At 30.6% G+C, this 12,448-nt stretch overlaps 1 protein-coding gene across 1 annotated transcript; it reads right to left on the bottom strand.

Annotated features, from left to right (window-relative positions):
* Positions 1-1,239: 1,239 nt before the first annotated feature.
* On the bottom strand, positions 1,240-2,076 carry LOC147656530 (uncharacterized). The gene has a single exon (XM_086914541.1). It carries the CDS (start codon positions 2,074-2,076, stop codon positions 1,240-1,242), a length of 837 nt encoding a protein of 278 aa, XP_086770667.1.
* Between the last annotated feature and the right edge of the window lie 10,372 nt (positions 2,077-12,448).

Consider the following 12,448-nt stretch of genomic DNA (forward strand, 5'->3'; position numbering starts at 1 on the left):
AATAAAATATAAAACATTTTCTGAATGATAGACTTACTGGTTTCGTCGCGGTGTTGAGATTGGTCGTGTACGGCCTACTTCACCGGACGATGGCTTTTGTTGAGATTACTATCTCAAACTCGATTGTGTGATCGTGTCCTATGCCACGATGCAGTTTACAATGATGGTTGACTGCCCGAGGATGGTTCGGTAGTGTAAACTGCCCGAAGGCCTAATCGGTAGTGAGTGCTAGCCAGGAAGAAAGTCGCTCAGGTGGACTCTCTTCCTGGCTGATTGGGAGTGTCCCAATTATGAGTGGGAAAAATGTCGGTGCCGCTGTTCTGCTGGATTGACAGTCCGACCTGCTGCAGATCGTTGAAGGAGACCTTGGTCGAGGATTTTGCCGAGCCATCGAATATCACTCGAAGCTTAGTGATGGTACTGCTTGCTTTAAGCACCGGATGATGCGACAGGTAGAAGGCAAGTCTGGTGGATACCCGAATGGTTATGTTGACCTTGGCCATGTGACCCAAGGCTATATAGTCCTTCATGAACTGCACGTAACGATCGCGCAGCTCAGGCGCACTCACGAGTCTCCGCTCCAGTGCGCGAAATCTTTTTTCCGCCATCATGCGCGAGTCTCCCAATTTGTGCACGTCCCTCGCGAAAGGAATAGTAACTACGGCCACTCAGCTCCTTCCCCACCGTTTCCAGGAACCGACTCTCGCAAGGGTGAGACGTCACTTTAGTCGACACAATCCCAGAACTGTGACAGCTGACGACTCAGCTGTTCGTTCGTAACGACGTCGCATACTGTAACATGGTACGTTGGACAACCGTCCGCCGAATACCCACCCTAATTGCGTTTTTAGAAGACTTGGAAGCCCCTTTCTCAGCCTGATCCGTCCCACGGACATGATATCGCAACTGGCCATTGCCAATTATAAGATCTACCTCACGTGAAACATCAAACTGGGGATCCGCCAGAGGGATCTGCCACGGAATGTGAATCGCAGATTCTGGGATCCGGGTATGTCACTGATGGTTGCATCCATGATCAAGCACGACAGAGTGATTTGGAATCCGCTGCACCTTGACGATATCTGTACCCACGCTGAACCAAATACCGGTCGACGGCCCCCGATACCCTGAAGAGTTGTCCGATGCGCCTCGCAAGGCAGATTAAGACATCTCAAGAACGAGGCCTTGATTATATCTACCTCTGAGCTCTGATCGAGTAGGGCCCGGCATTCATGTCTCCTACCGTCCTTGTCCTTGTGTAATGTAGACAATGACGGTGGGTAACATGACCTGATAGGGCGTGGGATCCCCATCAGATCGGGCCGCGCAATAAGTCTGAGGAGTGGTATTCACGGGAGCCTCCGCCACGGTATGGTTGATTGTTGATGTCGTTGTGAATTTCTTCCCCACATGGAGCAAGGTGTGATGCTTCTCTTTGCACTGCTTGCACGAGTCCCTGCTACACTCCTTGGCTCCGTGTCCCGGACGGAGGCAGTTGAAGCAAACCTTTAACTGCTTAGCCTGAGCAATGCGGGCGTCAATCGCGAGTATTTTGAATTGTTTGCACCACGCGAGTAGGTGCTTCGAAGTACAGTGCGGACAAATCAGGGCCTCCATGGTCACCAAAGCGACAGTTTTCGCGCGCGACGACAACGGTTTTGATTTTGGAGTGCCCGCGCGCTTCTCCACGGCGGACAAGGAAGTGTACTGTCGCTTGAGGAACGCCCGCATGTCCGAAAGAGTCGCCAGCCGGTTCAGGTCGACCGTGGCCTGCACCCAGCTCTCAGTTATTTGTGGGTGAAATCTATTCTCAAGAAAATATAGGATCATGAGGTCCCAGATTTGGACCGGCGTCTCCAGTGATTCCAATACCTTGAGTTGGGTAGTACACTCGTTAAAGAGCCATTGCAATTCTGCTGCCGATCGTAATCGCATCTCTGGAAGCTCGAACAACCGTCCCAAATGGTGCCTTACAATGGCATTAGTTTGGTCGTAGTTGCTACGCACGAGCTCCCAGACGTCCTTGTAATTATCCTCTTTACATCGGTACCGATTCCAGAATCCGTTGTGCTTCATTCTTCAGAGCTGTCTTGAGGTACTGGAACTTTTCCATGTTGGTGAGTGAATCATCGCGATTAACCATGGATTCAAAGCTATCGCGGAAATAGATCCACTCACCCAAGTTGCCGCTGAAGGATGGTATAGCTATCGAAGGTAACCGTTGTGGTTTATGTGATCGAGGGATCGATGTGGACGCGTGCGCGGGCTCTTTCGCGATATCGACGCTGCTCGAACGGGACCTAGGTAATCCCTCATCTCCGACGTAATGATGTCAAACGTTGTCTCGAACTCCTCGTTAATCTGGACGTATGCTTCCTCATCCGCCGTGTCCCAAACGAGGGTCTCAATTCGGTCCCGCACAGTTTTAAACCGATCCATGAACCCCATGGCCCGATTCAGCCGCTGCTGAAGAGTGGACGTTGGAATCAGGTCACGATTCGCCTCATAGAAGGTCCTAAACCGCGTCAAGTTCGCCTTAAACCGATCGCGCTCCTCCACGAGTTTGCGAAGTTCGTCGTTCGACGGCGCCATTGCTGATTCGAACAAAGGAGTGAATAAACTCTAAACTCCGGAATGATGGAATCAAGACAGGTATCGCCTGTTCAGTCCCCGCTGCTGAGGCTGAATGAAGGCCGAAGTACGCTATCCTTGATCTCGTGTCCTCCCAGTGAGAAATCTCTTCGACGTTGCTGGATTCGCCGAAGATGAATGCCGGAATTTCCGTTCTTGCTCGGAAATCCGGCTCGAAGGACCAATGGTTTCGCTCCGGTATTGAGATTAGTCGCGTGCAGTCTAATCCACCAGGCGATGGCTTCTTTTGAGACCCCATTATTCAATGATGTCCTTTACAATATTTATTATACAATTATTATTTCAAAATTATTTCAAAATATATTTTAAAATTTATGAGAAGAGAACTAGTTGACTAGAGAACTAGTTTAGATGAACTAGTTTAGATTCATCTAAAACTGCGAACTTTAAATGAACTAAACAATGGAAAGCAACAGAATTTAGATAATTTTTATTTCATATCAATTTTTACAACATAATTTAAATAGATATTTAAGTTTTCTTTCATTGCATATAATAATAATCATTTTACAAAATTTAAAATATTTTAAATTTATTGATTATGCATTTTAATTATTATATTATTTTAAGTAGTCAAAACTTTTAAATTATTATACGAATCTTAGAATATATCTTATAGTATACATAACTTCACATATATATATTGTAGAAGATATAAAAAATCACAAATCTTTTGACAATTTAATATTTTCCAATTTGAAAATTTTTTCACAACTATTTTAAAATTGAAAAAATGATAATATTAAGGCCAATAATAAAATAATATATACAAGAACATAATTTATTTTTATGATAGAAAAAGTTTATAATGACAAACTTCCTCTTTTTAAAGATAAATATTTTAAAAGGCCATTAATAACTAACATTAAAATTAGAAAATAATTGAAATGTTGATTTTCATAATTTTAATTTAAAATCCTAATAATTATGCTATTAACTTATAAATGTTAATATAATGCAAAGAAATATCCCATATTGTTTTTAAATAAATTGAGATGATAAAACATAAAAATATCCTATTTTATTTGCAGATAAATAGCAATGTAATATTTGCATATAAATACAAGTGCAATTTTCAATAAATCTCTATGTATTTTATGTACATAACATGTATATAAATACATAAACATATAATAAATTGCTGGAATTCATATTTTATTTGAACCGCTGAAATTTATTATGTATTTCAAAAAATTTTGATTTTAATGTATGTTTTTAGAGCAATTTCATTTTTGACTGAAAATTTCCTTGAACATATGAAATCATTGCTTAATTTTTATCATTCATGTCTTGTGTATAATTTAAAAAATAACTGTATATCAATATTTTTTATAACAGAATCATAGAACACTAAAGTTCGAATATTTTTTTTCTATTTTACACTATTACGAAGTTATATTTAAAAAAATGAAAATAATATTGAAATTTTAAAAATTGATTTTGTCCCTTTGAAGTGATATTTCCCTTATTGAAGTGATTAAAAAATATATATTCACAATTTTTAATATAAACATTGACTCTTATAATACAATTTATTAATTGAATTTGTATATGAATACTTTTATGGCTGTTATACATGTAGGAATGGCCGAGTGTGGGAATAATGTGAGAGTTACTGCACGTGGTGGTTGAACGCACGTGGAGAAGCGAAAAGGCGAGGCGTCAGAACGTGATTCTATACCTCTACAAATGAATGTAGTGTATGTGAGAAGGGATGGGATGCATCTTGATAGATCATGTTTTGTTTTTCTCATATTATTGGACCCATTTGATATTAAATTCTAATATTTTATACAATCAGAAAAGTAATAACTAATCCCACCAATCGTACATACATGCATATGTATAGTATGCATGTAGTAATGATAGTGAGAGCGAAGGTCACTGTGGTTGAATGCACGTGATGAAGCGAAAAAGGCGTGGCGAAAGAAGGAAGGTTCCGCGAATGTAGTGTGTGTAAGGAGGAGATGCATCGAGAAAGAAAAAAGTCAGTGTGTGCCAGAGATCTATTGATTTTAATATTTTGTACAAAAGAATAAAAAAATACTGCTACATCTCAATCCGCCCCAAAACAATTAGGGGCTCAGCGATAAAGTCAGAATAAATTATGGATTATAGATTGAAATGACGTGATAATAACGATAAATAAAATGATCAGACACGTGTAATACTCGTGAAAACGAATCAGTAATACATAAGTAAAAATGAAAATGAAAGAGATAAAGTAAATGGAGGATACAAATGAATTGTAAACATGCTGAACGAAAAAATAGCAAAATTAATGAAATAAACAAGATGGTCAAACGATGAGTTCATTCAAGATGCGAAATTTACAGTCAGAAAGTGAGTTAGAAAAGATTATAATGGAAACAAAAGATTCGAACGTAGAAAGTAAATTGGATGTGAATAAGATAGAAAAGATGAAAATAAGAGAGTTAAGAAAACAATGGTCGAAATTATATTTAAATACAGCCAGAAAGAAAGCGAAATTACAGAAATTAAAACAGTATATAGAATATATAGAGAATAGATAGGAAGACAATGAAAAAGTAGAGTGTGAAGAGGAAGAATCAGAATGCTAGAATTCCATACAAAAAAAAATTGAAGCAAAGTGTGAAGTATTCTCAAGATAAAGAGGCAACACAATCAAATATTTTTACTATACGAAATGTCGAGGAATCACTTTTGCATTTAATGGATAACGATAAATTATTAGTTTTTAAATAGAAGAAATAGGTATGCATATATGGAATAATCTGCAAATGTTTATATACGGAAAAAGAATGCTGATGGGATAAGCTAAAAAATTCATAACAACCACAAAAAAGATCTTACATCATGGACAGCCTTGAAGACACACTTAAAAAGGAATTTAAAATGATGATAAGTAGTGCACAAATTCACATACAGTTATTTAAATATAAGAGAAAACACAAGAAACAGTATGTGTATGCGATGATGGAGATGGCTAGCGAGGGCAGTGTGGAAGAAAGTGCATTAATAGAATATATTGATGGAATATAAGAAACAGAACAAACTCGTATTATATCAAGCACACACATTATACAGTCGAAGATTAACTCAGCCATTTATGAAAGAATGCGATGAAAAGAAAGAAAAATCCAAACAAACCTTGAACGTCGCGTTGCAACATATGTGGGATGCGAAAAATTGTCCAGAGCGAGCTCAAGGACCAAAAGGTTTCAAGTGCAACACGTTTGGACGTATTGCGAATCGCTGCCCTAGTATAGAAAAGATAATCTAGCAAATGTTAAATGTAAAATCTCAAAATTATAAAATCTTAATAGTAAATGTTAACAGTAAAATAAGTTATACGTTCATTGATATGGATTCATTGAAATGCTGACAAGTATCAAGAAAACAGATAATGGGATTATAAAAGTAATTGGAACCTTCGAAACTACTATCGTTGCAGATAACGAAAACTATTCATTCAAATTTTTTGTGTTGGAATCATATAGTTTTTGAAAGGTGTTGACATATGATTATGACAATACGAAATAATAAACATTGAAAAAATAAAAGAAGAGTTACAAGCAGCTCAACCAGCAAACGAAATCCCAAGCACCGATAGAAGAAAAGAAGAAAGAAGATTATACTAGCAAAATGAACTGCCAATTAATGAATGTAACGACGTGACTGAGGTGGATATTAAAGTGAGTATAAGGACAAATTAAAAACGATAATATCAAGATATACACCTGCGAGTAAAGCAATTACAAATGTATAAACGGTAATAAGCGATAGTTCTCCTATTTGTTTAAAACCACGTAGACTAGCATCGAAAGAAAAACTAATATTAAATCAGCAGATGGATGAATGGTTAAGAAACGGAATTATTCAAGCTAGTAAGAGTGAATATCAAGTTCAGTAGTGATAGTTCCGAAAAAAAGACAGATCGTATCGAGTTGTATTGATTACTAAGAATTAAATAAGAGAATTAAACGTGATCATTTTCCCATGCCATTCATTGAAGATGGGATCGATGAGTTGAGAAGAGATTTTTTTCATATGCCGATGACAAAAGAGAATAGGAAGTATATCATTTGTAATGCCTGATGGACAATTTGAGTTTTTGAAAACGCCATTCGGACTCAATTAGCCTCCCTAATTTTCTTAGATTTATTGACAAAGTATTTAAAGATTTAATAAGATATAAGATAGTTTCTACGTAGATGATATTGTAATACTGAATAAGAATGATGAACAAGCGTTTGAAAATTTGGAAGAAATGTTATGTGTAGCTGAGAACAATGGACTATTCGTTAATGAAATAAATGTCAATTTTTCAAAAAACAAATACAATATCTCGACCAGGAAATAGAAAATAGATATGTTCATCTAGGCGAAGTAAAAGTTAAAGCAATTAAAAAATTTCAGAGTCTAAAGATAAAAGAAGTGGACGGTGCTTTCTCGGTTTGACGGAATATTTGTACAGAATTTGTGCGGAATTATTCTGAAGTAGCGCGACCTTCATTGGATATACTTAAGGAAAATAAATCATTTGTATGGATAGTCAACAGATAATAGTCAATAGGAAATATTTATGAAATTAAAAACGATATTGTTAAACCTGTATTGCGAATCTATGATCCAAAAGCAATTACTGAATTGCATGCAGACACAAGAAAGGAATGTTATAACGTCGTATTATAACAAAAAACTAATGAAAAGAATAAGTTTCCTATTTATTATTATAGCAAAAAAAAAAACGATCAAAAATAAATTGCATTCGTATAAATTAGAGGTACTAGCAATAATTAATGCTTAGTTAGAGAAATTAAAAGTTTATCTGTTAAAAATTAAGTTTCAGTTTGTAATGAACTGCAAAGCACTTAAGAAAACATTAGAAACTTTAGAAAAAAAAGTTCGAAAATAGCGCGGTAGATATTATTTCTCGAAGATTAAAAATATACAGTAGAATACAAAAGCGAGATTAGATTAAAGCACATAAACAATAAATTTCCTGTACTAGTTATAGAAAATCCATTATACGTCATGATTAAAAAGAAGCAAGCGGAAGATGAAAGATCATATGTAATTAAATGTATTTTCCAAAATGAACCCTAAGACTATTTTGTAGAAAACGATATTCTTATGAAGCGAGTAGAGAACAATCAAAGGGTAATTGTAATACCAAAATATTTACAGAAGTAATCCTAAACGCCCATGACAACGGCCACTTTGTCAAAAAAAAGAAAGTATCGTAAAAAAATATTACATACCGCGATTAGAAGAGAAATTAAAGGATTTCATTAGTTGTTGTATCCCATGTATCATTGCAAATAGAAAAGTCGGTAAAAAAGAAGGGGAATTAATACCATTACCGAAAAGTTCAAGACTTCTCGGTTTATCATATCATATGATTGTTACACACAAGGCGTATCAACACATTTTAGTACTAATTGATTGTTTCTTTAAATTTAATTTGGCTGTATCCAACCAAAACTGTTTATGCGAAAGTAATAAATAGATTAAGTGAACAACAAAAAACTTTTGGAAATCCAGAACAAATTATTTCGAATAAGGAAAGCGCGTTTACTTCAGAAAAATTTTTAAATTTCTGTACTGAAGAAGGAATCGAGCATATACACAATATGACAGGCATTCCAAGAAGAAATGAACAGGTTGAAAAGATGATTGAAACCATAATACCAATTTTAACAAAATTGTTAAATAATTCAGAGCGATGGTACAAAAATGTCGACAGAATGCAAGTATATTAATAATACTAACGAGGGATGACACCGTTCGAGGTCATGTTCGGGATTCAAATGCGACTGAAACGGGAGAAATCATAAATTAAAGAATCAATTAATAATGTTAATTGAAGAAGAAATAATTAAAAACTACAACGAAAATTGTAATAATTTACGTATGATTGCTAAGATAAAAATTCAGGAAGAGAATAGAAGAACATATAACAAAAAATGTAAACAACCGACTAAATAAAGTTGGAGATCTATTTATAAAACGAATTCAACTTAGACCAAAACTTAAGATAAAACAAAAATATTTAGAACGGTATCAAGTAACGAAAGTGAGGAGAGGCGAACGCTATGACGTCAGAGAGAAGATGAAGGACTATATGAAAGCGTGTGTGTGTGTAATGAAGAGAATGATTAGAGATCTTCGAGAGCGAAGACTTTGTAGAAATAAACGAGTGTGTAATGATGGAGAGAGAAGCCGCTGTGGTGGTTGAACGCACGTAGTGAAACGAAAAAAACGTAGCAAGAGAAGAGGAAGGGGATTCCATGCCTTTACAAACGAATGTGGTATGTGTATGTGTGAGAAGCGAGGAGATGCGTTCTGATCGGGAAAGAAAAAAATCAATATATGATGTATACCGAAGAGGATCTGATATGCGACCACGTTTTATATTTCCCATATAATATCTATTGATATTAAATTTTAATATTTTGTACAAAAAAAACAAAGAGAAGTACTAACTCTGCTACGTCTCAAGCTACATGTATAATATGAATATAATATTTGTATAGTATTTGTATATATTCAAAATGATATTTAATTTCAAATATAATGTCAAATAATATTTACAAACAGATATAGGATAACTTATTGAAAAAAAAAAAAATTTTTTTGTTCTAATCTTCGTCAGGCAATTTGAAAATTTTTCAAGTACAAATGAAATTGATTCGAAATCGATTAATTTCCAATTAGTTATTAATAAATTGAAATATTGAAGTTATTAGATATAAACAAATTATCAATAAGAAATTATTTTATATGTGAAAATAAATAAAAAATGTAGAATTAATTTTATTTGGTTTAAAAATTATTAAAATTTTCATAAAAAGTAAATTTTAGAATTCATTAATTACACTTCTTCATTATATATATATATGTATATATATGATCAATTTTTCATATTTATTTATTTTTCAAAATAATCTATTATCAATAGTTTATTTGTATTCAATAAAAAATTATGCAATTTGTATTTAAAAAATTTTATTTTACTTTTTTTTTTTTTTAATTTTTAATATATTGTAAAAATATAACTTATATTATATATATATAAAAAATAACTATATATATTGTATATATATATAATATATATATTCAATGTTAAGTATTTCTTAAAATTATTTATTTTTTAAATTAAGAATTGAATATTTATTATTGAAAAAAATTCTACCATATTTCGAAATATAGAAAAATATTTAAAAATAATAATAAAATAGTAGTACATATATATATATTTTGATAATCAAAATTTTAGAAAAGATAGAAACAATATAAAAAAATACGAAACAGAAAATTCTTTGGAAAAATACTTATTTTTCAAAATAGTATTTAATTTCATATAAATTTTTAAGAATTATAAAAATTAGAAAATCTTTTAGGAAGATGAGGATTTTAGATATTCTGTAATAAATAAAATATTAACGATAAGAGTTATTTCTAAAAAAAAAAATAAGAAATTTTTTAATTGTAAATTTAGGAGAAATAAGAGATGTAAATATTTACAATTTTGTTAATCGTGTTATAATAATTCAATTTTGGAAATATATTTGGAAATATATTTAAATTGTATCCATTTACTATTATTTTAAGAATAGAAATATAAAAAAGTTCAATGAATGGAAGTTTGTTTTCTTGTAGAAGTAAAAAATTTCAAACATTTATTTTAATTGCTAAAACAATTAATAATAATTTTTGAATGCTTATAATTCTTCAATAAAGTATTTTTGAATATATTTTATATTCACTTATATTATATACACTTTTTATGCTATTTTAATATAATATTTTAATATAATATAATATTGTTTATCCTATCTTGTTAATATAAGTTTGATGTTAATATTTTTAGATATATAACATGCATAGTATATATGTATATTAATTTATGCATATATATATCTATATATATTTTATAATATATAATTATTAAATTATCAATTTCTATGCAGCTAAAATAAATTCAAATATTCAATTAAGGAGAAGAGATATAAAATATATATATATATATATATATATATATATATTACAAATTATATATGTCAAAATATGTAATATTTACAAAAGTTAGTAATTTTATTATATAAATATTATTTAATATCATCTACATAAGATTTATTGTAATATAAAAACTTATTTCAAGCTCTTTTACTGGACTAATTCTATAAGAATCAAAAATCATTACTAGTACTATTAAAAAATTCTTATAATTCAAATCATAAATGTAATTAAATATAAGAGTTTATGCATATTCTAATCTATAATTCACATATTATATCTATTATATCTATTAGTCTCATTCCGATAATGTCATTTATTTCTATATCATTAGTTAATAACATAGATTTCATTATAATAAACTTATGTTCCAACAAATGACAATGTAATTTTTTTTGTCTTCTATGTTAACTGTTGATAATATTCATTTTCCTTAACATATCAAATTCTTTGTTTTGTATTAACTTAAATATTTCTAAAGTATTTTTTATTTTTTTATTTATTGTTCTTATTATTCTTTCAATTGTTTAGATATCCATATTTATAATTGTATATTTTACTTTATTTAATACTTTCTTATTTTACTTTAATTATTTATTCTTATAGATCATTATTTTGATAAAAACTTAATCTTTTCGATGAAATTTTTGTAAGCTTCTTTGATTATAAATTATTTGGTATATTTAGATTAAAATATTTTAATAATAGAAATAATAATAAAATAAATTTTTATTATTACTTTTTGAAAAGTATGTTTTAATAGATCGATGAATTATTTTGCAATGTATTACTTTTTTGTAATGACATTTTTTAAATATCTTATAATTTTATTTATAATCTTTTATCAACAGTAAATTGATTTGAATTGTTATTAATAAATAAATTATCATTTTCTTCATTTCTATTTGTTGGTAAACTAGATAATGATAAAATCGTCGATAAAATATAAAATGATACTATTAGCATGAGATATAAAATAATTTCTAAAAAATAATGAATTTATTCTATCTATTTTATTTTTAAAATTATCATTTCAAAAAATACAAATATTATTAAAAATTACATAATACATAATACATAAATCTTATATCCTATGTTATATTTATGATTTTGTATTCCATGTTCTGAATTACCGATCATGCAAGAAATCAAGAATTTTGATCTAGAAATTAGGAATTATATTCAATCAACAATTGTTAAAAACAACAAGAAAAATAAAAAAAAAAGATCCTTTCTTATTGAATTTTAATATAACATATACGGATCCATCTATTTATTCAGATTAGATTAGATTAAATTAAATTGTATTTTAGATAAAAATATTCAATATGTTTAATAAAATCTAATCAAATCTATTATATATGTTTCCATATACTTTTATATAGTATATACATTCATATTTGATGAATCGATTCTAAAGGCTAAAATAAACATAAAAATTGATACAAAAATCACTGGAAACTCTTTTGAATAGACATTTTTTAAAAAGTATTTCTAAAATTAATAAATTTTTTTCTTTTTTTTTTTAATTTTCTACCATTGATAATACTGTAGAAATATTGTAGAAATTTGGTACAATTTCTATGTATAATTAGTTAATAATAATGCTAACAGATGGTATCCCTAGTATCATCAATGTCTCTATAGAAAACTATAAATGCCAATTGATAGTTCAATTGAACTCTCAGAAAGAAATAGAGAAAACTTTTCTGATTTTAAATTGTTTATAAAATTTGATTTGTTTTGATTAGAAAATATTTTTAAATATATCATAAAATTTTGTATTTTTTGT

Source organism: Apis florea, unplaced genomic scaffold, assembly GCF_048593485.1.
Source record: "Apis florea isolate Af1SG1 unplaced genomic scaffold, ASM4859348v1 contig_3696_pilon, whole genome shotgun sequence".
Lineage (NCBI taxonomy): Eukaryota > Metazoa > Arthropoda > Insecta > Hymenoptera > Apidae > Apis > Apis florea.

Coding starts and splice junctions, on each gene's coding strand:
- LOC147656530 (XM_086914541.1), bottom strand. CDS start 2,076: ATGAAGCACAACGGATTCTGGAATCGGTACCGATGTAAAGAGGATAAT.